The sequence below is a fragment of the Papio anubis genome, chromosome 18 (genome assembly GCF_008728515.1).
Source record: "Papio anubis isolate 15944 chromosome 18, Panubis1.0, whole genome shotgun sequence".
NCBI lineage: Eukaryota > Metazoa > Chordata > Mammalia > Primates > Cercopithecidae > Papio > Papio anubis.
This window is the reverse complement of record NC_044993.1, coordinates 46415501-46441152: the sequence shown is the minus strand read 5'-3', so window position 1 is coordinate 46441152 and position 25652 is coordinate 46415501. Positions and strand designations below refer to the sequence as shown.

The following is a 25652-nucleotide window of genomic DNA, read 5'->3' as shown; positions in this document are numbered from 1 at the left end:
GCCCACCGCCACGCCCAGCTAATTTTTTTTTTTTTTTTTTTGAGACTGAGTCTGGCTCTGTCGCCCAGGCTGGAGTGCGGTGGCCGGATCTCAGCTCACTGCAAGCTCCGCCTCCCGGGTTCACGCCATTCTCCTGCCTCAGCCTCCCGAGTAGCTGGGACCACAGGCGCCCGCCACTTCGCCCGGCTAGTTTTTTTTGTATTTTTTAGTAGAGATGGGGTTTCACCTTGTTAGCCAGGATGGTCTCGATCTCCTGACCTCGTGATCCGCCCGTCTCGGCCTCCCAAAGTGCTGGGATTACAGGCTTGAGCCACCGCGCCCGGCCAATTTTTTGTATTTTTAGTAGAGACGGGGTTTCACCGTGTTAGCCAGGACGGTCTTGATTTCCTGACCTCGTGATCCACCTGCCTCAGCCTCCCAAAGCGCTGGGATTACAGGCGTGAGCCACCACGCCCAGCCCTTTTTTTTTTTTTTTTTTTTTGTAGAGATGAGTTCTCATTATGTTGCCCAGGCTGGTCTCGAACTCCTGGCCTCAAGCAATCCTCTTGCCTCTGCCTTCCAAAGTGCTGGGATTACAGGCGTGGGCCATCACACCTGGCCGATGAGGAGCCTCTTTTGTCTGGTGGTGGCCTCAAAAATGTCTAGCTAGGACAGGTGCAGTGGCTCATGCCTGTAATCCCAGCATTATGGGAGGCAGAGCAAGACTCTGTCTTAAAAAAAAAAAAAAAAAAAAAAAAGTAGCTCCTCATCAATTCTACCATCTACCCGGCCTCCAACCCCAGGTGAAAAATACAAGTGAGGGGAAGAAGGGAGTGGCCTGGCCGAGGACAAACAGGCAGGAGCCATAAATTACAGAATCAAGGCTGGATACGGCCCAAGAGGAGTTACACTTGGCCGGGCGCGGTGGCTCAAGCCTGTAATCCCAGCACTTTGGGAGGCTGAGACGGGCGGATCACAAGGTCAGGAGATCGAGACCATCCTGGTTAACACGGTGAAACCCCGTCTCTACTAAAAAATACAAAAAACTAGCCGGGCGAGGTGGCAGGCGCCTGTAGTCCCAGCTACTCGGGAGGCTGAGCCAGGAGAATGGTGTAAACCTGGGAGGCGGAGCTTGCAGTGAGCTGAGATCTGGCCACTGCACTCCAGCCTGGGCGACAGAGCTAGACTCCGTCTCAAAAAAAAAAAAAAAAAAAAAAGAGGAGTTACACTTGAGCCTCACAATCTATAAAATTTCAACTTTTTGTTTAGAAATTGTGAGTCTTCACAAAATCCCAATTCCTGCTTCACTTGAAGAATTAGAAGACCAGCAATACAGCCTACAGTCAAGCAGCAGCTGCCCCATTTAGATGGAATACAAGCTTTCCCACCTACCACAGTCCCCACCACCCCCTGCTGCCTTACAGCCACGCCACTGCACTGCCCGGCTATTGTTTAAAAACCCTTTAACTTGGCTGGGCATGGTGGCTCACGCCTGTAATCCCAGCACTTTGGGAGGCCAAGGCAGGTTGATCACCTGAGGTCAGGAGTTCAAGACCCAGCCTGGCCAACATGGCAAAACCCTGTCTGTACTAAAAATATAAAAATTAGACGGTCATGGGGGTGGGTGCCGGTATTCCCAGCTACTAGCGGAGCTGAGACAGGAGGATTGCTTGAACCTGGGAGGCAGAGGTTGCAGTGAGCAGAGATCGTGCTATTGCACTCCAGCCTGGGCAACAGAGCGAGACTCCATCTCAAAACAACAACAACAACAACAACAAAACTCCTTTAACTCAGCAGTGTTCACTGATGAGGAATATTCTAAATCTTTCTACAATGATGGGGAATATTCTAAATCTGTGCTGTCTTTGGACTAGCCACATCCACACGTGGCTCCTGAACACTTAAAATGTGGCTAGTGGCCAGGCATGCTGGCTCATGCCTGTAATCTCAGCACTTTGGGAGGCTGAGGCGGGCAGATCACGAGGTCAGGAGTTTGAGACCAGCCTGGCCAACATGGAGAAACCCTGTCTCTACTAAAAATACAAAAATTAGCTGGGCGTGGTGGCACATGCCTGTAATCCAACTACTTGGGAGGCTGAGGCAGGAGAATTGCTGGAACCCGCGAGGCAGAGATTGCAGTGAGCCAAGATCTCGCCATTGCACTCCAGTTCTGGGTGACAGAGCAAGACTCTGTCTCGGAAAAAAATAAAATAAATAAAATGTGGCTACTGCATCTGAGGAACTAAATTTTAAAATCATTTTTTGAGACAAGGTCTTGTTCTGTTGCCTAGGCAGGAGTGCAGTGGCACAATCATGGCCCACTGCAGCCTCAACCTCTAGACTCAAGCGATCCTCCCACCGTAGCCTCCTGAGTAGCTGGGATTACAGGCACGTGCCACCACGCCTAGCTAATTTTTTCATTTCTTTTGCAGAGACAAGGTGCTGCTATGTTGCCTAGGCTGGTCTCGAACTCCTGGGCTCAAGCAATCCTCCCGCCTCAGCCTCGTAAAGTGCTGGGATTAGAGGTGTGAGCTACCATACCCAGCTAATTTTAATTTAAATTGCCAAATATGGCTGGTTGATCCCATATGGGACAGTGGAGCTCTCAATAGTTGAGACCCAGACAGGGACAATGAATCCTTCAAGGCCACAAGCAAGTTAGTGGTACTGTCGGGACTAGAACCCTGGTGGAATGCCTGGTCCTGTCTTTCTAGAGAGGCCTCACGGTCCCGTGGTTCGGGGCACCCATTCCGACCCAGACTGCCCCGGCCTACAGCTCTGATCGGCTGTTTTCATGTTTTTATATAGTTTCCTCACTGCCTTGCCTCATTCTGAAAGAGGTTACAGTTTGGGTTTGTTTTCCTGGCACACTTCCCACATCACAGGGAGGTTATTCTGCTGCTCATTCTTTCATCTTGCAACTTTGTATGGGATCTGACCTTGATACTTTTCTGTTGCTCATTTTTGCTCAAAGTTACTTTCCCTTGGCTTGGAGGAGGGTGGCTTGTCTAACCTCTTCTGTGGTTTGGGAATACAGGGGTTTGCTTTCCGATCTCCTGGCTCTGTTCCTCTTGCCACTCTTATGGGGACCTTGTCTTTTCTTCCTATTGCCTCATCCTGCTCACCTTTGATTCTACCCCCCAGTTACTCCACAATACAGGGCCCTGTTCTGGAAAGTCCAGAGGGCTGGGACTCCTAGATCTGGATTTTTTTTTTTTTTGACGGAGTCTCTGTCACCAGTGCAGTGGCACAATCTCAACTCACTGCAACCTCTGCCTCCCAGGTTCACACCGTTCTCCTGCCTCAGCCTCCCGAGTGTTGGGACTACAGGTGCCCACCACCATGCCCAGCTAACTTTTTGTATTTTTTTTGTTTAGTAGAGACATGGTTTCACCATGTTGACCAGGATGGTCTCAATCTCTTGACCTTGTGATCCACCTGGCTCTGCCTCCCAAAGTGCTGGGATTACAGGCGTGAGCCACTGCGCTCGGCCCCCCCTTTTTTTTTTTTTTTTTTTTTGAGGTAAGGTCTTATTTTGTTGCCCAGGCTGGAGTGCAGTGATCACAGCTCACTGTGCAGCCTTGAACTCCTCAGCTCAAGGGATCCTCCCATCTCAGCCTCTTGAGTAGCTGGGACTGTAGGTACGTACCGCCACGCCTAGCTAATTTTTAACTTTTTGTGGGTATAAGGTCTCTGTTGTCCAAGCTGGTCTCAAAATCCCGGACTTAAGCAATCATCCAGCCTTAGCTTCCCAAAGCACTGGGATTACAGGTGGAGCCACCACGCCCAGCCAGGATGCCTGGATCTTGGTTCTCAACCTTGTGGGATCAGTGATTTGAACAAGTCCCTTGACCACACTGTGCCTGTTTCCTCATCTACTGGTTCTCAACCTTATGGGATCAGTGATTTGAACAAGTCCCTTGACCACCCTGTGCCTGCTTCCTCATCTACAAAATGAGAATGGATATCATCATCAACCGAGTTAGCACATAAAGCACTCAGAACAGAGCCTGGCTCTTAATCTGCACTCCGACTGCAGAGGAGGAAGAATGCCTGAGGCCCAACTTTCCTATCCAGTGAGGGATCTGGGGAATATAACCAGTGCCGGGGGCTCCCTGCCTGACCTGGCATGCTGGTTTAAGCCTCAGTTATTTACTGGTCAGTGGCAAGTCTTGTTTCACCCCAGCTGCCGGGATGGAACAGCAAGTAGGGCTTTCACTGCCAGGTGAAGCTTTTTCCACTGCTCCCTTGGAGGGTTCTCTGCAGGCCCGAAACCTGGCCAGGAAACCAGATGGGAGAAGAGGAAGGGCTGGCGCTGTAAGCGGAGGTATGGACAGGGCTCTGAGGCCCCCCAGGAAGATTTGAACTCTAGAAAGCTGTGCAAGGTTGGAAGCAGGCTCTGGGAACGCCCTCCATTGGCTCATCGATGGATGATCCCCACCACGTCCCCCACAGCTGAGGCCTCTCCACCATCTGCTGCCCCAGCTGGACCCAATCAGGTGGGCTGAACGCCTCACCCGGCTCAGTGACTCAGCAAGAGTCATCCTCACGGCTGGACTCCTGGCTTGTTCTGAGGCCAAGCCCTCAGCAACTGCCCCTGCATCAGCACCAGGACCCCACCTCACCTCCCTGACCACCCACCTGCCATGCCCTAAACCTGGGCCTTCCGCCTAGACCACCCGCCAGATTCACCCAGGACAGGTCTTGCCTTCTACCCTCGCCATTCATGGAGGTGAGCCAGGGAAACCCTTTGACTCAGGCAGCATGTTGGTGACAAGTCTCAGATTGAGGTTTTTGTGGTTTCCTTCCAGATGACATGCACAGTTAGAGCATTTTACTTAAAATAGATCAGGGCCCTCAAAAGACAATAGCAAGGATTGTGTTGACCTTTGGAAAGCTCTGCCCAGCCCTCAGGCTTGGCCCCTGCTCCCCAGATCCACTCATCCACCCATCTTCCTTCAGTCCCTGCTTCTGAGACCTGCCCTAGTCGGCTCTCAGTATAGATGCCCAGTCTTGCCTGATCACACCTCCCTCAGGGGTCATGAGGCTTCTGCAAGAACCACAGCCAGCTTTCACCCCAAATCCCACTGGGGTCTCTCCCACCATGAGGGTAAATGGACAGGAACTAAATAGCCTGTCCAAAGCAGAAACCAGGTTCATTGTCTAGTTAAAAGAGGGGCTTTTGCCTGAGGGAGGTGGCTCACACCTGTCATCCCAACACTTTGGGAGGCCGAGGGTGGGAGGATGGCTTGAGGCCAGGAGTTCAAGACCAGTTTGGGCAACATAGCAAGGCCCCATCTCTTTAAAGAAAGAAAGAAAGAAAAAAAAAAAAAAGGCGGGGGGGAGGGAGACCGGGTCACAGACTCTTGGCTCAAAAGTAAACTTCTGCTACAGCAAAACTTAATAAACGAGTCATGAGTCACTACTTCCCAGAGATCTTCAGGGTCAACTGTGAGTAGCTGATATACTGAGTTTTTTGTTTTTTGGAGACAGTCTCACTCTGTCGCCCAGGCCGGAGTGAAGTGACACAATCTTGGCTCACTGCAACGTCCACCTACCTCCCAGGTTCAAGCAATTCTCATGCCTCAGCCTCCCGAGTAGCTGGAATTACAGGCACATGCCACCAAGCCTGGCTAATTTTTTGTATTTTAGTAGAGATGGGGTTTCACCCCAGGGTGTTCTCAAACTCCTGAGCTCAGGCAATCTGCCTGCCTCGGCCTCCCAAAGTCCTAGGATTACAGGTGTGAACCACCACTTGCGGCCACTAGTGAGTCTTAAATAGCAATTGACCAAGTGACCACACTGCTACCAAGTCTGCAGTGAGCAGAGTGGCACCACCTGGAGGCTTGTTAGCAATGCAGCCTCCAGCCCCACCCCAGAGCCACTGAATCCATCGGCATTTTAACTCGACCCTCAATGACTTGCACATACATTAAAGTCTGAGCAACTCTGGTCTAAAGCAGAGACTCTTGGCCCAGGCTACACACTGGTCATCTGGAAATCTTTTTTTTGTTTTTTTTTTTTTGAGATGGAGTTTTGCTCTTGTTGCCCAGACTGGAGTGCAATTGTGCCATCTTGGCTCACTGCAACCTCTGCCTCCCGAGTTAAGCAATTCTCCTGCCTCTGCCTCCCAAGTAGCTGGGATTACAGGCGTATGTCACCACACCCCACCACACCCGGGTAACTTTATACTTTTTTAGTCGACAGGGTTTCGCCATTTTGGACAGGCTGGTCTCAAACTCCTGACCTCAAGTGATCCACCCACTTTGGCCTCCCAAAGGGCTAGGATAACAGGCGCTCGGCCTTCTGGAGATCTTTTTTAAAGCTACCCGTCTCCGGTGATTCTGTTTAATTAGTCCGGGTGAGGTTCATGCATTGCTATTTTAAAAAGTTCTCCCTCTGACTCTTAATATATATCTGGGATTGAGAGCCAGTGGGAAAATGTCACTCCAGCAGGTTTTATCACTGCCAGCATGCTCCTGGGCCACTTACTAGCCTCTGAGCCTTCCTCTCCAGTGAAGTGAGAATAAAAGTGACTGTTGACCAGGCTTGGTGGCTCCCGCCTGTAATCCCAGCACTTTGGGAGGCCGAGATGGATCACTTGAGGCCAGGAGTTCAAGACCAGCCCGGGCAACATAGCGAGACCCCGTCTCTACAAAAATCATAAAAAATATTAGCTAGGTGTGGTGGTGCACACCTGTGGTCCTTGCTACTTCGGAGGCTGAGGTGGGAGGATTGCCTGTGCCTGGGAGATCAAGGCTGCAGTGAGCCATAAATGGAGCACAGGAATGCACTCTAGCCTGAGCAAGAGTGAGGCCATCTCAAAAAAAAAAAAAAAGAAAGAAAAAGAAAAAAAGTGACTGCTTCAAGTCAAAGGTATTAGAGACTGGAAGGTTTCTGGTGCATAGTAGGAACTGCGAGGAGGATAAAGATCAGTTCCAGGCCAGGCGCTGTGGCTGTAATCCCAGCACTTTGGGAGGCCGAAGCAGGAGGATCGCCTGAGCTCAGGAGTTCGAGACCAGCCTGGTCAACATGGTGAAACCCTGTCTCTACTAAAAATACAAAAATTAGCCGTACATGGTGACAGGCAGCTGTAGTCTCAGCTACTCAGGGGGCCGAGGCAGGAGAATTGCTTGAACCCAGGAGCAGAGATTGCAGTGAGCTGAGATTGCGCCATCGTACTCCCACCTGGGGGACAGAGCAGAGACTCTGTCTCAAAAACAAAAACACAGCTCCAATTGCAGGCTGCTCATCAAGGGCAGGGAATTGCACTCATTCTCCTCCAGCCCCTTCCCTTACCCAGGTCCAAGCAGCCTCCTTTGTCTCCAACCCCAGGGCTCTTGCTCCAGGCCGTCCTGAGGTTGGAGGCGAGGTCGGTGACCTGGCCCCGCCCCCAGACCTTCCCACAGCTTCAGGTTCAGGAAAAGGCACATGAAGTTTGGTATAAACAAGGACACAACTTCACGGAGTTTCTCACTGATTTAAATATTGTAGTCTTTAGAGAATGGGTCACATGACTCAGGAACTGCCAGCAGCCTGTTTTCACCCAGCTGCTTTTCCCTGTCACCCCTTAGGGAGAGACCATTAACGGAAATTGAGAATCCGTCTCAATTTCTTGAGACGGAGTCTCACTTGCAGCCCAGGCTGAGGCAGGCCGGATCTCAGCTCACCAGCAAGCCCGCCCTGGGTTCACGCCATTCTCCGCCCCTCAGCCTCCAGTAGCTGGGACTACAGGCTCGCCACTCAGCCTGGGTTTTTTTGTATTTCTTAGTAGAGACGGGTTTCACTGTATAGCCAGGATGTGGTCTCATCTCCTGACTCAGATCCTCGCTCCTCGCCTCCCAAAGTACTGGGATTACAGGCTTGAGCCACCACCCGCCTTTTTTTTTTTTTTAAGCAGCACAGTTTTAGGAATGATTCTTCCCAAGGAAATTGTTTGGGGAGTCTGCCCAACTGGGCTTTTGGAAGGGGAGCAGCTCAGGTTTTGAGGAGGGGAGACAGAACAGCTCAGCCAGCCCAGACCTCCACTTGTCCTCCCTCCCTCCTCCCACCCCTGCCAATTAAGACCAGTCACCAGAGGCAAGAACCTCCTAGATCAGAAGCAACCCAGGAACCAGGCTTCAGAACCCCGATCTTCATTAATATTTTCTAAACTTGCCTAATCATAGAACTGAGCTATAATTCTTTAAAAACAAAACAAAACAAAAAACCACACACATACAAAACAGAGACAAGGGTCTCATGTTGCTCAGGCTGGTATGGAACTCTTGGCCTCAAGCCATCCTCCCACCCTGGCCTCCCAAAATGCTGGGTGCCTGAGCCACCGAACCCAGCCCCGGGCTGGAATTCTTAATCCCGCTCCCGCTGCTTTTTGCAGGCCTCACTTCTGACCCACTGGGTCTAGGTTTCCGGGAGAGAGCCTCTTTCCCTGTGTTCCAGGCAAACGCCCCCCAGTAACAACTCCCATTTCCAATGAGCTTAATCTGTGCCAGGCAGTGTTAAGTGTCCTCTGACTCATGTTATCCTCACAATAAACCTGGAAGTTAAAAAACTTGCCCAAGAGGACACAGTTATCAAAGGATGGAGCCGGAAGTCTAATCTGGGTATGACTGTAGAGACCACAAACTAGGAGGCAGTGGCTTCTCAGGCAGAAACAGTAAGATTCTAAGCCGAGAATAAGGACTAGAGGACCTGGGTGGGGCGGGGTACTGCCCAGATGGCGCCAATGGCAGTTCAAAGGTGAATGTTTCCTACAAGCTGAGCCAGCGCCCAGCCTCTGCTCCCCCACAACCTGGGAAGGCGGCACCCAAGATAACCTGAGCACCCCGTTACCTTGGAGCCCTGAGGCTGTCTCTGGGCCACCCACTCAAGGTGGCCCCCCTACCTGCTCAAGGCTACAGAGGGCTGTCTTGCCCAAACAGCCACACCCCAGGACCAACCCAGTGCTGTGTGCCAAGGGAGTTTCTGAGAGAGCCACCTGATACCCCACGTGACAGCCGGCCTTTCCCCCACCACCCAGGGGCCACCCAGGCAGAGAGCTGAGAACACAGGGGCCATCAGCCTCGCTATCACCCCCACCCTCAAGTGCTTCACTCCCAAGGGACAGCTCTAAGCTCCCCAGAATCTCAGGCTGGTGGGTCCAGCTGAGCATCCTAGTTTTCACTTTCTCCTCCCAAAAAGGAAAGAACCTTGGCCACTAAATTCTACACCTTCTGGAAATCACTCTAATGACTTCCTGAATGACTGACGGAGGCCCACAGCTGGCCCAGCCCTGCGTGGAGCAGAAACAAACCTTATCTGTCATAGTTAAGGGCCCTGAATGGGGACAGGTCACATTCTTGGAGCTCAAGGTGACAGTTCAGAGCCCAGGTCCCAGGACAGTGCAGGCAAGTAGAGCAAGCACCGATCTAGCACTAAGATGGGGTCTGAATGACCCTGTAAGGTCCCCCACCTGATTTCCCATGTGGGACCCTGAAGTCAGAGAGGGGCCCGAGAGTTGCAGGGGGCTGGGGGATGGTGTTGGTGAGTTAATCTGCCTTTACTTCAAAACCCAGAAAACCCCAACTATTGGAAAGTGAAACCTCCCAAAGCAAAGCCACCGCCCATCCTCCTTCCCCGCTCTGATTCAGACATGTTTTCCCTGCCCCAGCAGAAGCAAGGCCCTTGAAAGCAAGACAGGAATAAAGGGAGCCTCGAGGGATACAAAGATCTGCCCCTGATTTGGGGTTTGGGGGGCTAGTACAATGTACTCACATCTAGAAGTGCAGCTAGCTGCAACCAACGCCTCGGATGGGGAACTCTCACCCAGCCTAGGGGATCACTTCCCAGCAGGGCAAGGCAGGCCAGGCCCAGGGGTGGGGCTTGGGAGTTAAAGAGCCCGTGCAGCTGGTTCTCATTTTATCCTCCGGGCTGCCTCTGCTGCAGCTGAGGGCGCACTGCTCCCTGCGTGCTCATGAGTTTCTGCCTCGGAGCCAGCTGCCTGCACTGGAGTCGGACTGGGAGGGGTTGGAGGGCCCGAGATGGGGCAGGTGCGCCTCTGCCCATCTGGCATTCATTTTCCAATCTGGGTGAATACAATTCTGCCTCTCACCTTGAAGTGGGGCCTAAATGTTGAGCTCCAGCTCCAGCCCCTCCTTTTAAGAGATGATAGCTCTGGATCTTTTATTTCAGACTCAGAAAATTCAGTCCAGGTCTCCGAATAGGTGTTCAATAGAAAACACACACACACACATGCTCACACACTCTCTCTACAGGTGTTCAATAGAAAACACACACACACACACACTCACACTCTCTCTTCCTCTTTCCTGCAATGTGCTGTTTGGGAGCTTGAGGTTTCTCTCTTCTTCCCAAGTTTCTCAGTGCCTGGGCTGGGGAAGGAGGGCCCAGGCCCCAGCAGGTACAGACACTGCAGCCTAGAGGCAGGAGCAGTGGGAGTCAGTACTTCCGCTGCCGAGGGAAGAGACTACTCCCGGAGGATCGGAGTGGGGGGCTGGCAGGGCTGGGGTCTTCCGAGTCCAGGCTGAAGAGGTCTCTCCCAGTACGAAGGATCTGCTCCTCCAGCTTCTTGTGTCTCTTCATGTCCGACAGCACTTTGTCCAGGCGGGCCTCCCGTTTCTGGCTCCGGGCTGAGCTTCCTGGAGAAGGGGAAGGTAAGATACATGGAAGAGATGGAGGTGGTGTGCACCAGACCTGCCTGGACTTCACTCATCACTTGGGGAGCTGGTTAAACATGCAGGTCCCCAGGCCTCTGTCTTGGAGGACCTGAGGTTCAGGGTTGGACCTCAGAGAGAGTGAGCAGCAAAGATCCTGAATGACAGGAAGGCACAGGTAATGTGAAGACCAGGGAGACACCAGACAGGCGAATGGCAAGGGTAAAGGCCCTAGGACAAGAACAGAATTCTGTTCAAAGAAGAGTGCAGGCCGGGCATGGTGGCTCACGCTTGTTAATGCCAGCACTTTGGGAGGCCAAGGTGGACGAATCACGAGATCAGGAGTTTGAGACCAGCCTGGCCAACACAAAAAATAGCTGGGCGTGGTGGTGGGTGCCCGTAATCCCAGCTACTCGGGAGGCTGAGGCAGGAGAATTGTTTGAACCCGGGAGGTGGAGGTTGCAATGAGACGAAATCGCGCTACTGCATTCCAGCCTTGGTGACAGAGCTAGACTCCATCTCCAAAAAAAGAAAAAAAAAGTGCAGAGAACTGGAGGTGGCGGGAGAAGCGCTTGGATTCTCCTTTGACATGCTCTTCCCTGGCAAGATGGAATCCCTTGGAAAATTTTAAGTCGAAAAGTGACATGAGGCCGGGCACGGTGGCTCACACCTGTAATCCCAGCACTTTGGGAGGCTGAGGCGGGCAGATCATGAGGTCAGGAGATCGAGACCATCCTGGCTAACATGGTGAAACCCTGTCTCTACTAAAAATACAAAAAATTAGCCGGGCCTGGTGGCGGGCACCTGTAGTCCCAGCTACTCGGGAGGCTGAGGCAGGAGAATGGTGTGAACCCGGAAGGCGGAGCTTGCAGTGAGCTGAGATCGCACCACTGCACTCCAGCCTGGGCGACAGAGCAAGACTTGGTCTCAAAAAAAAAAAAAAAAAACAAGAAAAGTGACATTTATGGCTGGGCACAGCAGCTCACGCCTGTAATTCCAGCACTTTGGGAAGCCAAGGTGGGCAGATTACTTGAGGTCAGGAGTTCAAGACCAGCCTGGCCAACATGGTGAAACCCCCTCTCTACTAGAAAATACAAAGATTAGTTAGGCGTGGTGATGTGTGCTTATAATCCCAGTCACTCAGGAGGCTGAGGCAGGAGAAACGCTTGAATCCAGGAGGTGGAGATTGCAGTGAGCCAAGATCATGCCACTGCACTCCAGCCAGAGCAACAGAGAAAGACTTCATCACAAAGAAAAAAAAAATGACACGATTTATATTTTTAAACGATCATCTGAATTGCAGAAACTGGAAGCAGAGAGCCCAGTTAAGAGCTACTGTAACTATCTAAGCAAGAAAGAAAGTGGCTTGGATGGGGATGTGGTGTTGAAAGTGGAGAGTAGCAGAGGTACTTGGAAATGTACTTTTTATAGCTACCAAGACTTGCTGGTGTGAATGTTCAGGTAAAAGAGAGAGAAATAAAGAATGGCTCTAGGCTGGGTGCAGTGGCTCATGCCTATAATCTCAGCACTTTGGGAGACCGAGGCGGGTGGATCACTTGAGCTCAAGAGTTGGTGACCAACCAGTCTGGGCAACACAGCAAGACTCCGTCTCTCCCCCCCCCCCCCAAAAAAAAAAACGAAAAAAGAAAAGAAAAAAAGGCATGACTGAGGATAAATTCTAGGAAGGCATATGGGGTGGGAAATGGGGTCACTGGTGTAATTAGAGGATGTACGTGGTGGTACAGGGATGCGGATCTAGATAATATTGAAAGGCCAGGACTTGGACTTCTGGGAATGGGAAACATGATAAAATTATCTGTAATTTTCCACAATCAATGACTAGTTGTTTTTTAAAAAAAGGAATTATCTGTAATTGTGCTTTTTTTTTTTTTTTTTTGAGACGGAGTCTCGCTCTGTCGCCCAGGCTGGAGTGCAGTAGCGATTTCAGCTCACTGCAAGCTCCTCCTCCCGGGTTCACGCCATTCTCCTGCCTCAGCCTCCCTGGAAGCTGGGACTACAGGCGCCCGCCACCACGCCTGGCTAATTTTTTTTTTTTGTATTTTCAGTACAGATGAGGTTTCACCGTGTTCGCCAGGATGGTCTCGATCTCCTGACCTTGTGATCCGCCCACCTCGGCCTCCCAAAGTGCTGGGATTACAGGCGTGAGCCAGTGTGCCCGGCCCAATTTTTTGTATTTTTAGTAGAGATGGGGTTTTCACCATGTTAGCCAGGATGGTCTGGATCTCCTGACCATGATCCGCCCACCTCGGCCTCCCAAAGTGTTGAGATTACAGGTGTGAGCCACCGCGCCCGGCCGTGATTGTGTTTTTTGAGACGAAGTCTCACTCTGTTGCTCAGGCTGGAGTGCAGTGGTGTGATCTCAGGTCACTGCAACCTCCACCTCCCGGGCTCAAGTGATTCTCTTGCCTCAGCCTCCTGAGTAGCTGGGATTACAGGTGCCTACCATGCCGGCTTCTTTTTGTATTATAATTGTTTCTTTTGTTTTTTTTTTTTTGGGCAGGGTCTTGCTCTGTGCCCCAGGCTGGAGTGCAGTGGGCAGCGATCTCGGCTCACTGCAAGCTCCGCCCGGGTTCCGCCATTCTCCTGCCTCAGCCTCCTGGTAGCTGGGCGTTCCACAGAAGCCGCCACCTCGCCCGACTGAATTTTCTTTGCATTTTTTTAGTAGGGGCAGGGTTTCACCGTGTTAGCCAGGATGGTCTCCGTCTCCTGACCTGCGTGATCCGCCCGTCTCGGCCTCCCAAAGTGCTGGGATTACAGGCTTGAGCCACGGCGCCCGGCCCTATGGTGACCTTAAAGGAATGAGAGGCTGGGCACATTGGCTCATGCCTGTAATCTAACTGAGGACAGCGAGGATATCTAAGATCAGGTTGAACCAACCTAACCAACATCAGTGGCAGCCCGTCTACTAAAATACAAATGACCTGGCTTTGGGGTTGCATCGTCTGTAATCCCAGCTTTACTCGAGGCTGAGCAGAAAACTACTGAACCCGGGAGGCGGAGGTTGCAGTGAGTCGAGATCATGCCATTGCACTCCAGCCTGGGAGACAAGGGCTAGACTCTGTCAAAAAAAAAAAAAAAAAAAAAAAAAAAAAAAGGAAGACGAGGTAGTAATCTAAGTCATAAAGATAGTGCTACTGGGCGAATACTCTCTCCTGAAGCTGTAAGTTGTGTGGCATCTGAGGCAGCAAGCAAAGGCCTCTAGGGGAGCCGATCTTGGGTAACTGAGCCCAGGCCCTTCACCTCCCCCAACTGTCCCCTCTCGTTTGTACCTGGGGTGCGTCTCCGGTCAATCAGGGAGTCCTTTGGTGTCACTGGTTCATCATCAAAATCAAATTCCGTGGGCATGTGTGGTCTGGGACAGGTGAACAGAGTGAAGGGTGAGGGCGGTTCTCCCTCCCACCCACACCTGTGCTTCTCCCCTGCCCGGTTCCTCCTCCCCCGCTGGCTTCCTTCCCTCCACTTTCAAAGGTTCCAGGGTCCCACATTTTCCCTCCTTATTTCCTCCCGCCATCAGGGGAGCAGCCCAGGGACAAGGTGTAAGAGTGTGTCTTTACTTTTCCTCTTCCTCTTCTTTGGCCTCCGGCTCCTCATCGGATCTCTCCTCTTCGCTCTGGGCCTCCGGCGTGGGAGGCCGGCGGGGCAGGATCTCGGCCTGCAGCTCCAGGGTACCGTGGGCAGCCAGCAGTTCATAGAGCCGCTGGATTTCGGAGGGCGGGGGCATCCAGGGCTGCCCATCTGCGGGCAGCTCCACCTCCTCGTCGCTGCAGGGCACGCACCAGTCATCGGAGTCCTCCTCCGTAGGCTCTTCCTTACCGGCGCTGGGGACTTCTCCCTGCGCCTCCTCTTCCCCGGACCCCTCACGCTCAGTCTCCTCTCGGCCTCCTTCCTCCTCGTCCTCGGCCTTACCGGCCGAGGCAGAGGGGCCTCCGGTATCCTCCACGGCCAGAGCCTGGAGGCCGGAGGTCACTTCCCCTTCTTCAGACAGAGGCGCCGCCGTGGTGGCCGCAGTGTCTCCATGGCCCCGAGCAAGGGACATAGGCCACTAGGGCAGGGACCCTGCGATGACAGCTGCTGGAGTCCGAAGCCAGGGTCCCCCAGGGATCGGGCTCCCCGGGGGATTCGGGACCGTCTCCAGCCAATCAGGCTCCCGCAGGGGACGCCGCGGCCAGACCGCCCGTCCCCGGGAGGGGGCGCTCCGTCCCCACCAAGGACCCCACCCCGTGGATCGAGGTCCGGTACTCCGACGCTCCCGGGCCCCGCAGAAACCACTTTCCGAAAGGGGGAAAGGGGAAAGAGAGGGACGGGCTACTCTTCGCTTCCACGCCGCCTCTCTCCACACCTGGACGCGGCGCCCTCTCCCCAGACCTTGCAGTTGTGTGCCACGTCAAGTCAGCCGCCGTACGCACCTGGAGCTAAGACCCGCCTCCCAGGCTGCGCAGGGTCACACTACGCAGGCGCACAGAAATGGCGCGGGAGGCTCTGCTCTAGTCTAGGCTACTTGGAAGAGGAAAGCGAGGGAAGGCTTGCACATGCGCGAGTAGGCGCGCAGGCTTCAGCCCACAGTAAAGATGGCCACCGGGACGGCGCATGCGCATACCACCCAATAAGGTTCTGCCGGAAGAGAGGCAGCACCGCCGGGCCGGCGGGACGAACGCAGGAACCAACCGAGACTGGAGGCGAGTCTCATGCAGTCTCCGTTTATTGGTGTTTCAGACTCATGCAGCATCCGGCATACAAAAAGGGAGAAATCAGTTTGATAATAGCCTTTTTTTTTTTTTTTAAGAATTTTAGTTTTTTTTTTTTTTTTGAAAAAAAACCCCGCCAAATCCGAACCGCGTTGTAGCTCGGTGCCCGCCTCCTCAGCGGGCTGTCGCGTGCAACAAACCTCCCCCGTCAGCTTAGAAAATAATTATAGAGCGCCCCGCCCCGCCCTCGCTCCTGCCAGTGGGCGCTTTGGTCCTATTTTTTGGATTCTTTCGTTACGAAGCACGTGAATGAATCTAGCCCGACACCTTCAAGAAAAAACTCGTGGACTGGGGTTGAAAAGCCCAGGTGGGCGGGTCAACTCCAGCTGACCTGGAGGGGTCAGCGCCGCGTCCCTCCCTTCTCCCCGGCGTGCGTTCGGAACCAGTGCTCGCCACCCTCGCCCGAGTCCCCACACGAGGCCCGGCTTGCCAGCTCTACGACCTGCAAGACACCCTTGGGTGTCCGACCCTGGGTGGTCCCAGCAGAGAACAGTCGGAGCCCGGGGTTGGGGAGCCCTCTCCCAACACTGCTTCCCGCCCCCAAGCCTCATCTAAGTGCTGTCATTTTTGCAGAGTAAACGGTGACGGGAGGTTGGAGAAGAGGATGCTTAAGGGAGATGAGGAGGCAGGAAGAGGAAGGGGGAGGGACGTGGAGAGGAAAGGGGAGATGATAAGGGAAGGAAGAGAGGACTGAGGGTTGAGAGATGCCAAGACAATGGAAGTTGGGAGGAGGCCAGGGTGGAGGTCCAGAGAATTTGGGAGGCAGGAAGAAGTGCAGGGAGGCCAGGAGAGATGCAGGGAGGCTGAGAGCGCAGAGTTGTGGAGGTGTTCAGGGAGGTTTCCAGAGTGCAGGGAGGTTTCCAGAAGTGCAGGGATAGGGGGCCAAGAGGCTGGAGGGGATGCAGGCAGAAGTGCAGGGAGGTTGGAACCAGTGCAGGGATGAGGGAGGCCTACAGTTGGCAGAGGAGCCTGGCAAGATGCAGGAGCAGGACAGAAGCTGTAAACAAGGCTGCTCAGGCTCCCTTGGTCCTTAGGGGTGGGGGCCAGGGCCATCAGTTGGGCTCCCCCCAGGGGAGGGATGGGCCCAAGGCAGCTCCCAACAGGAAGAAAAGTCTTGGGATGTGGGGCAGAGCCCCTCACTTATACACTGTGGGAGAGGAGAGGGAAGGACAGACAGGGGGGAGGGGGAGACAAGGAGAGACAAAGGAGAGGTAAGGAGGACAGACAGGAGAGAGCAGGGGCAGGGGTTAGTAAAGCTGCCCTTGCCAACCCTTCCATTCCTCCCCTGCCTGTCCCAAGCCCCCACTCACCGCCTAAGTTGATGACGCAGGAGGCGATGATGATGAGGACTCCCCCCACCAGTGCCACGATGCTTAAGAGCTTGGCCACACGGCCCAGACGCTGGGCCCCGTCCACGTCCCCCTGCTGCAGGCTGTTCCGGGACTGGGATTAGGGCGAGGGGTGGAGGCACATGGCCGGGGTCAGGAGAAGCCAGCCCAGAAGGGATCAGGTGGAAAAGTCATCCAGAAGAGAGAGGCCAGCCCCATGGATGGCGGGTAAGGGAGGAAGGAGTGGAGGGGCAGGGGGAGGAGGGCACAGGTCAGCGAGGCTGTGACACACATGTGTTTCCATATCCCTCCCACCCAAAGGGGCAGGGCAGTGGTGGCTCAGAGGGTTAGGTCCTAGGGAGAGGCAAACAAAGGCCCTGGAATTGGGGAGGTGGGATCCATGCAGACAGGAGAGGGTAAGGAAGGCATGATTACTCCTGGGGCTCTGTCACAGCACTGGCGGGAAGCTGGGAGCCACAGCAGGCCTGGGCCAGGGTCCCATGGGGCTCACCATGACAGCATAAGCGAAGGCCACGATGTTGACAGGCCACATGGGGCAGAAGCAGGACAGGATGGCAAGGATGATGTAGTCCCGAGGTTTCTGGGTGCCTTCACCCCCCTCCACCCCAGGACCTGCCAGCTGGGAGCTGGGGTGGCGGCTCAGGCTACCTCGGGGAGATCCTGGATGCCCACTGTGCGCCCTTCCCATTCGATCCTCCTCAACCAGCTGCTGCAGCACTCGGGGGGGAGCCCCATTAGCTGGGGGGGATTTTTTTGAGGGTGGCAAGTGAGGCTCAGGGGCTGGGCCCTCTTCCCCATCACCAGCCTGCAGGGGCACCACTGCCCCATTCTCTTGCTTTTCCTCCACACTCTCAGACAGAATCTCAGGGGTGGGGTCCTCCTGGGTAGGGAGCGCTGGTTGAATGGCTGGCTTGGGGGTGGGCTGGGAATCTGGCTGGGGGTCTGGCTGCGGAGCAGGCTCTGGGGCTGGTTCAGGTGGGGCTGCAGACTCCAGCCTGGACCCCTGGTCTGCAGAGGCCTCTTTGCTCACTTCTGGTTTGGACACTGTTTCTTGGCATGGCTGTTTGGGGCTGCAGTTGGCCTTTGATTCCCCTCCTGGGCTTAAGCTGAGGTCTGTGGCCTGGGCTGTTTCTGAGGCCCCAGCGGGGGTCTCTGGGGTTTCTGGAGCCAGCCCAGCCTTGGGCCCTGAGTCCACAAGGGCTGCAGTGGTGTCTGGGCCTGGCTGCGGGGCCTCTGGCTGGTCTGGTACCCCTGCTAGGACCTGGGGAGGGCCAGTTTCAGCTTCAGAATGGCCAGGCCCTTTGCCTGGAACCTCGGGACTCTCCTCAACCCCCTTCATCTCAGAGACCTCAGAGCTGCTGGCTGCCATCTTGAGATGGGAGAGGGGAGAGAGCCCCTTTGGGGAGGATGGAATAGCAGAGACAGCGGCAAACCCTGGAAGAGGAGGAGATAGGCTTGGGGTGAGGAGGGAAGAGAGTGTTCAGCACTGCAGGCCCAGTTGGGCCACATTCCTGTCTCAGGGCCAGCCTTGCACTGCCTCGAGGGAGAGGAAGAAAGTTGGGGTTTCCTTTGCTTTAGGGTGGGACATCCCTGGGGGAGGAGTGCTCTACTCAAAGTATTCTGCTTGGAGAGCCCTGGGGAAGATTAACCCTTTTGTAAACAGGACCTTCTCCAGGGTCTCTCCCTGGGTCCATCCAACAAGATCCAGACTCTCAGATCCCAGCACCCCAAAATTAACGAGCTGTGCAAACAGCACTCCGACAGGCAGACTAGGCAGAGGACCCGACATTCGCATTCCACTCCCTCTGCATCCTCCCCTCCTCCCTGGGCGCCCAGGCGGTGCGGGTTTTCTTGCTGCGCGTTTAGGGCGAGGACGCCCCCGCTTCTTCCTGGGGGACCTGGTTATTTCCTCCGATCCCCTGTCAGCCCCTCTCCCGGGGCTTCCCTCGCCTTCGGTGGGCTGGCGCCTCCTCCCAAGGGTTCAGCCCGCCCAGCACCACCAGCCCTCTAGACACCCGCATTCCCGTGCAGCCCGCCCGGCGTCGGCCGTCGGTCGGTCCACTCCTACCCGCAGCCTCAGTCTGCCCGGGTCTCACCTCGACGCCGGCCTCCGGACAGCTCCCGCTGCCGCTGCTGGCTTTTGCAGCAGCCGCAGCCCGGGAGAGAGCAAGTCAGCTAGGGAGGGAGGGAGGCGGCGGGTCTCCCTCCTCTTCCCTCCCGTGTGCTCATCCCCTCCTCTCCGGTCCCCTCCCCTACGCTCCGCCGCCGTCGCGCGCCGCCCCCGCCCCTCGCGAGCCTCCGGCCCCTCCCGCCAGCCCAAGGGAGCCACGCGTTACCCAGGCAACCGGCCCGTGGACCACTCGCGCCCCCTCCCTGCCCCTTCCCACGCGCGCCTCCAGGCGGGGCCCCCCGCCTCCTTCCTAAGTCCCCGGCCCCGCCCGCCAACGGTCACCGGGATCCCTGGAAGAGACGGGGGTTGGGGAAAACGGAGAGGGTTCTGCGAGGAGACGGGACCAGTGAGACAGGCAGGACCGGGTGGAGGCGTCTCTACGAGCAGGAGGAGGGGAAGGAAGATGGGGCAAGACACGGGGAGGCTGCAGAGGAGGAGCAGGGTGGGGTTTCGAGAGAATGGACCCTGCAGAAAGGAGCAGCAGAAACTAGCGCTGGAAGGCTCGAAAAAGGGGCCCTGGAAAGGACGGAGCGGGGACAGGAAAGGAAATTCCAAGGGGCAGGAGAAGCTGGGCAGAAGAGCCCGTGTAAACACGGGGTGGCCTATGCCCAGAATGAGGGACAGGTGCAGCTTTCATTCTCTACCTCGCTGCTCTCAGTCCTAGGGCTCGGACTCCCCAGCCTTTCCGCAGCCGCATCCACCCACCATGGCCTCAGGGATGTAACGCGCGCAGGCAGGGATGCGGCTGGGGGCTGAGCAGCGGTCATGGGTGTGGACGGGGGATGGCGGCATTCCTGTCTGGCAGCTGTTTGGGTTTCTAACGGGGCCTCTTCAAACCTCCAGGGGCTATTCTGGGCCTGTCCCGATTGGGAATTCCCCAGAGACCTGGAACTTGCTCTCCACAGCCACAGCCTTGGCCCCGCCCTAAATCTGTGCTGCCGCCAGTAAGGCTGCCCCTGGGGAGGGCGGAGCCAGAACCCCACAGCCGCACAGGGGAGAGCAAGGCTGGACTGATAAGACACCTGGACAAGAACAAACCCTTGGGGGTGGGGGCAGGTGCTTAGTGATGGCAATTCATTTAATCCAGAGCCAGAAACAAGATTTTATTTAAAATTTATTGTAATAGGGTCTGCGCAAAAGGAAGGGGTGGAGGGTGGGGTACATGCAGGGGACATAGGAACACGATGACATGGCCAGGGCCACAACTTCTGTCGTGGGGAAGAGGGATGAAAAGACAAGACCAGGGCTGGAGCTGGGGTGGAAAAGGGGAGGGGGACACTGGCTGCATTCCCCCGCCCCCAGGAAGCACCTCTAGGCCCTGGATCCCTCGCTCACCCTGGCCCCTAAGACTCCATATCTTCTCTGCCTCTGGCCCTCCTGGCTCCTCCTTCTGCTCCCCTTGACTTTCTCCCCTGACAGATTCTCAAGCAGGACGATGTTCAGGGCTTGACCCCAAACCCCCATACCACCTTATGAAGGTACAACCTTTGCCGGCCCTGCTTCTGCCCCTCCTCAAACCTCACCGCTTTCCCTCTGGGACAGCTCTGATCCCCCTCCTTCCTCTCCTCCCTCCCCCTGGAAAAAAAAAAAAGGGAAAAAGAAAGCACCAACTCCCCGGGGAGGGGCTGCAGACAGCAGGGGGAGAGGACTGGAAGGAGAGAAGAGGACCTTCGAGGGAAAAGGCTCACAAGTCCCTGGGAGGACAGGGCATGGGCTTACAGAGAGGAGAGGGGGTACGGGCAGTGGCTGCTCGTGTCCTCTGCCACCCTGCCCACTGTCCAGGGGACTTCAACACAACCGAGGGGACAGGTTTGTGTGGGGTCAGGTCTGATAGAAGAGAGGAGCAGGAGAAACAAATCGTTAAAACCTAGCGAATTCCCCTAAGAAAACATTTCTTCCTCCTTTCCTTCCGGAGGCTCCTTGGTTGGTGGGGAAATAGGAGTTGGTGGGAAAAGAGGGGGGAGAGGAGCCTGCACCAGGGAACTCTACTCCATTCTCCCCTCTCCCGCAACCAAGTTGGAGCTCACCAGGGTTGGGAGGGAAGTGGCTGAGAGCTCACAGGCACCCCCTCCGCCCCCGAGAGGGAGCCCACAGCTGTGGGAGGGGCTGCTACTGCTGCTGCTGCCGCTGCTGCCGCCGCCGCCGCCGCCGCTGCCGCCATTGGACAAACCTCACCGGTACCTGCACACGAAAAACACCACGGATCACAGCGCGATCTGAATGGCAAAAGCCTTGCCCTCACCCCAGACCTTCCCAGTTTGCTTCCCCTGGGACACAGCCGTTGCTCACTTCCTATCTGGTTCCCAGAGGCCTCGGCCTGCATCCTCACCCAGACAGAGCAGTTCTCCTCAAAGGTCCTCCCTGTGCCCAGAAATCTCCCTAGCCTGAGTGGTACATGGGCGTCCCTCGCCTTCCTGAGATCCCCTATTGGGCCCTTTGAGCCCCCTCGTCCCCCACACCCCCCATCCCGCCCCCCAGCCATGCCCCACGCCTTGCCTGGTGGGTGTGGGGTCCCCCTCAGCAGGTGGGCTGTGGCTGGGGGGCGTCTCCCGGGACAGGGGGGGCGGCCCCCACCAGATGGGTCTGCATGTGGCCGGCCAGCTGGGCAGGGGTCTTGCAGTGCACGCTGCACAGCTTGCACAGGATGCGGTCAGCCCGCGGGGCCTGGAGCCCGTGGTCCTTCACCGCGTGGATGCGCAGGTATGCTGCCGTGGTGAAGCCTATTGGGGGGTGGATTGGGATGGGGCGGGGGTCAGCCAGGCGGAGACCCCAGAGACGGGGCTGATCTCCTAGGCAGGGGATGCCCTCCTCAGATGGCCCTGTCCTCCTCCCACGGCATCCTTGGTAGCCTGGGGTTAACTGCTCTGCTGGGGCTGGTGGGCACAGCAGCCCCTCCCTGAGCCTGGGGCGTGGCTTGCGTGGTGCCCGCTTCTCAGCCTTGGTACCTACAGAGCTCACTCTCCATGGCCGGGAGACCTCTCCCAGGATGACAGGACACTGACTCCTAGCCAATGGCAGGGTTGACCCTCAGCAGAGACGGCTGTGTCCCCCTCCCTCCAGTGCCCCGCGGTCTCAACCCAGTTAACCGGTGAGTCTGACTGAAGGCAGCTTTCTCTGCTACCCGTGCAGGGTGCGTGCTGGTAAATCCCAGCCCGTGTACTACTCCACCTTCCCCAGCAGCTGGAGACAAGACCTTGTGGCTGCGCGGCGGAAACCTTGCCTTGTGACCCTTGGAACTGGCTTTCTTGACTACTCCCTTCCCCAGAGCAGCCAAGTTCCACTCCCGCTCTCCCCACGTATGCCCAGGAGGTTCAACCTCTCTGGCAGATCTCTCCTCCAGCCAGGACTTCTTAAGAGTCTAACAACATTCATTCAGGTGTCCCCCGCTGCTCTCTTGACCTCTTGGAGGACTCTAGACGCCACGAGCTCTTGGCTACAGCACCCTTAGCCCGAATCTGTGGCAGGGCGTCTGGCCAGGCGCCCACCCTCTGCCCCTGGCCCTCCCGGCAGTCCTCGGCATGTACCTTTGTTGCAGAGCTCACAGACATGGTGAGGGCCCTGGCTGTGCACCTTCATGTGGTCCGAAATATAAGCCGAGCTCAGCATCTTGCCACACACGTGACATGGCACCTTCTCCTCGTGTCGAACTGTGTGCGCCCGCAGCCGATCCTTCGTGGCGAAAGCTGCCTCACATTTCTGGGGAGGGGGGAGGGGCGTGGGGGGTGTCACAGGAGAGTTAAAGCTTGGCGGGCTGGGGAGGGGGGAGCAAGAGGTTAAAGGTATCAGAGCCTTGGGGATCTTTGATCTGTAGGAAATGGGAGTGACATGATGAGGCCTTGAAAAAGGGATGAGAAAATGGAGTGAAAAGGCAAAAAGAAGAGAGAGAAAAAGGGGGTCTGAGAGGCTGAACTCAGACAGCTACCATGAGGATCAAAATCATGAAAACCAGGACGGGAGGAGGCGGGCTTCCTACCTCACATTTGAAGGGCCGTTCTGTTGAGTGCACTTGTCTGACGTGACTGTTGAGGTGATCCGGCCTGGGGACACGTTGGGGTTGGGGTTAGGGCGCAGGTGGTGCGCCCCAAATCCGCCAACCTGCACCACAGGCCTTTCCGGGGATCCCTGCGCCTCCTCCCGGAGCCCGGGCCGTCACAGCGCCACTTCGGCAGGAAATCCCTCCCCTGGAACCCAGCCGCTGCCGCCGCCGCCTCCTCCCACGCAAAGCTTCCGTCAACCCCAAGGCCCACCTCCTTGACAAAGGACCACCCCTTGCTCCCTGGTAACCGGGAGAGGCTTCCTCCCTCCGCCCTGGGAGGGGCTCCCCTTCCCCAACCTCAGCGGCCGCCTCCCTCCCCGCCAGCAACGGCCAGGCCACCTCCGTCGCGTCCCTCCCTCCCCACGGCCTAGCGGGCGGCCGAGGCCCCGTGCACACCGGGAGAAGCTCTTGCCACAGTGGGAGCAGTTGTAGGGCTTGTGCACAGCGCCGTCATGTGAGCGCACGTGGTAGCTCATGCGGTCCTTGCGCTTGAAGCGCTGCTGGCACACCGGGCACTGGTAGGGCTTCTCGTCCGAGTGCGACAGCTTGTGTCGGTTCAGGTGGTAGACGTCGCGGAAGGCCTTGCCGCACATCTCGCAGGCGTGGTTCTTCCGGATGCGCTTCCCCGAGGCGGTCGTGGTCACCACGCCACCGGCGGCCACTGCGGCAGCGCCGCCGCCGGCACCCGCCTCTCCCCCTCCCCCGCCAGCTCCGCTCAGCTGGGGCACGCTCAGGAGGCTCAGGGGCACCATGGTGGGCATCTTCATAGCACCCGAGGGGACCCGGCCGGCCTTGGCTCCCGTGTGGATGGCTTCGTGCCTCCGGAGATTGTAGCCGTTCTTAAACTCCTTGGCGCACAGAGCGCAGATGTAGGGCCCCTTGCTCTTTGTCTTCTTCTCCAAGGCAGACGCAACCGGGGCCACGGCGACCGTCGAGGTTGGGGCTACGACGGCGGTGGCCGCCGCCGCGGCGATGGTGGCGGCGGAGGCGGGGGGCGCGGCCTCGGCCGCGGGCGCCGACACGGGCGGGGGTGGCGGAGGGGGCGCCGGGGGCTGCTTCAGGGCTGCTGTGTCCACCGTGGAGGCAGCGGCAGGGGCCGGGGGCGCGGCAGCGACGGCGGCAGCAGCGGCGGCGGCGGCCGCAGCAGCCGCGGCGGACTCCTGGGCGGCGGCAAGCACCGGGAGCAAGTCCACCTGGAGGGGCTCGGCCGCCGGGGCCTGGGGCGTGGGCGGGGGCGCCGGCGCGGCCTACGGAAACAAGGTGCCGAGTGGGCCGCGAGTGCGGGCGGGCGCCCCCCCAGCCCGGGCCGCGGCGGCCGGCCCTACTCACCTGGAATGGACTCTGGGCGCAGCCCTGGGAGGCAAAGAAGCGGGACTGGAGCTCAGCCCCGACCTGCAGGGGGTTCTGGGCGTGACCCTGAGGTGGCGGGAAGGAGTTCATGAGGCCGCCCACCCCGGGAGTCCAGGCCCAGCACGGGGAAGGGGGGGGCCAGCAGCGTGCAAGGGAACACCGGGAACATGGCCTCGGCCGCAGCGGGGGCCCCGGGGAGGCTCAGCAGGGGCCGGGGCGCGGGCCGCGCGCAGACCCGGAGGCTCGGGGCGCCGCCGGGCTGGGCCGCGCCGAGCACGCCAGCCCGCAGGCCGCCCGCCGCCGCGCACCCGGCCGGCGGGAGGGAGGGAGGACGCGGCGCCTTGCGGGCCGCAGGCACCGCGGCGACGGCCGACGCCCCTGGGTGGGGCGGGGAGGCCCACAGGGGCAGGGCCAGGGGCGGGGGCCCGGGCGGCGGCGGCGGCGGCGGCAGCAGCAGCGGCAGTTGGAAACCTGGCGGGGGCGGGGTGGGGGGAGCGAGGGGGAGCAGCCTCGGCCCCGCCGCGCCCCCGCGCGCCCAGCCGGCGCCTCCCGGAGGGGCGGGGAGGGGCGCGAGGGGGAGGGAGGGAGGGACGGCTGCTGCACGCGCACCAGGCTCACCTGGAAGTCGGTTTCGAGGAAAAGAACAAGACTCGAGGATCGAGGAATATCATTTCACGAAGTCGAGAACAAAGGAAAGGGATGTCGACGTCGCTCTGGTCCGGATGCCGAACAAAGGAAAAAACTCCGGAAGTCAGGTGGGGAGCGGAGCACTGCGCACTTGGGGGAGGAGCCGGGCAGGGGCGCAGAGACCTACAGAGGCTGGAGCGGGCGCGAGCACGAGAAACGCGTGGCCAGCAGGAGGGGGCGAGGCGCAGGAAGGTTTCCTGGCGGGGAGGAGGGACGGGGAGCCTGGCAGCCCGAGTCGCCCTAAGCGCGAGACCCCTGAGACGGCTGCTGATTGGCTGACGATGGCGCAGGTGGTGGGCGCGCGGGAGACAGGGCGGCTTCTCTCCTCTTCCCCCCTCCAACGATTCCGCCCCCCTCCCTCCGCCAGCGGCCGTTATTTCGCGCGCACGCGCACAAGGCCGCCGTCGTTGCCGAGCGGGAGAGTGGGGGAGCGCGCGCCGGGGGCACGGACGGGGCGGGGCTAATCCCTGAGCGCGCGCCCGCCTAACGGTCGCAGGCCTCATGCTTCGGCTTCCTCTTTTTGCGTCCTGCCGGCCACCGTCCTCCCCGCCCCACTCCAGCTGTTTATTTACAATCCAGTGCTGACTCGCTGCCCGAAGATGGCGCCCAGTGGAGTCTCCGGCCTCGCTCGCGGCCCACCCTCAGGCGGTCACACCCCGGTCC

General features: G+C 57.4%; 4 protein-coding genes and 1 long non-coding RNA gene across 8 annotated transcripts in view; 1 reads left to right on the top strand and 4 right to left on the bottom strand.

The window, feature by feature from the left end:
• The window catches only part of MVP (major vault protein), a 30600-nt gene extending 20298 nt beyond the window's left edge, over window positions 1–10302 (bottom strand). For both annotated transcript variants that reach the window (XM_021933281.2, XM_003918689.4), the window contains exon 1: window positions 9733–10302. The gene's annotated coding sequence lies outside the window, so the exon portion shown is untranslated. The remainder of the gene's footprint in view (window positions 1–9732) is intronic.
• PAGR1 (PAXIP1 associated glutamate rich protein 1) lies at window positions 10114–14992 on the bottom strand. Its single transcript, XM_003918693.5, has 3 exons — window positions 14207–14992; window positions 13922–14004; window positions 10114–10616 (listed from the first exon to the last, which is right to left on the bottom strand). Exons 1-3 carry the CDS (start codon window positions 14686–14688, stop codon window positions 10417–10419), a joined length of 765 nt encoding a protein of 254 aa, XP_003918742.1. The 5' UTR covers window positions 14689–14992; the 3' UTR covers window positions 10114–10416.
• Window positions 14993–15443: 451 nt separating this feature from the next.
• Window positions 15444–19082, bottom strand: PRRT2 (proline rich transmembrane protein 2). 3 transcript variants are annotated; one of them, XM_003918697.4, is made up of 4 exons: window positions 18843–19082; window positions 17237–18180; window positions 16708–16840; window positions 15444–16544 (listed from the first exon to the last, which is right to left on the bottom strand). In XM_003918697.4, the coding sequence occupies exons 2-4, from the start codon at window positions 18113–18115 to the stop codon at window positions 16534–16536; spliced, it is 1023 nt and encodes a 340-aa protein (XP_003918746.1). In that variant the 5' UTR covers window positions 18116–18180; window positions 18843–19082; the 3' UTR covers window positions 15444–16533. The 3 variants fall into 3 exon arrangements, with proteins under 3 accessions (XP_003918746.1, XP_009197118.1, XP_009197119.1); XM_009198854.3 differs by having other exon boundaries at window positions 15444–16840; XM_009198855.3 differs by having other exon boundaries at window positions 15444–16840; window positions 18815–18987.
• A 916-nt stretch (window positions 19083–19998) lies between these two features.
• Window positions 19999–24486, bottom strand: MAZ (MYC associated zinc finger protein). Its single transcript, XM_031658323.1, is given in 7 exon segments — window positions 19999–21097; window positions 21413–21636; window positions 22441–22612; window positions 22890–22953; window positions 23349–24199; window positions 24282–24402; window positions 24404–24486. Coding segments are annotated over 6 exon segments (1479 nt in total). The 5' UTR covers window positions 24472–24486; the 3' UTR covers window positions 19999–21097; window positions 21413–21433.
• On the top strand, window positions 21637–22533 carry LOC100999827. Its single transcript, XR_642495.3, has 2 exons — window positions 21637–22004; window positions 22094–22533. It is a non-coding gene; the product is annotated as an uncharacterized LOC100999827 (long non-coding RNA).
• Window positions 24487–25652: the final 1166 nt, after the last annotated feature.

Excerpts from the sequence above, each read along its gene's own strand:
- PAGR1 (XM_003918693.5), bottom strand. The coding sequence starts at position 14,688 with ATGTCCCTTGCTCGGGGCCATGGAGACACTGCGGCCACCACGGCGGCG. Across the intron at positions 14,005-14,206 it reads AAAGAAGAGGAAGAGGAAAA|ACCACACATGCCCACGGAAT; the intron begins GTAAAGACACAC and ends CACCTGTCCCAG. Across the intron at positions 10,617-13,921 it reads TGACCGGAGACGCACCCCAG|GAAGCTCAGCCCGGAGCCAG; the intron begins GTACAAACGAGA and ends CCCCTTCTCCAG.
- PRRT2 (XM_009198854.3), bottom strand. The coding sequence starts at position 18,115 with ATGGCAGCCAGCAGCTCTGAGGTCTCTGAGATGAAGGGGGTTGAGGAG. Across the intron at positions 16,841-17,236 it reads CCTTCGCTTATGCTGTCATG|TCCCGGAACAGCCTGCAGCA; the intron begins GTGAGCCCCATG and ends CCCTAATCCCAG.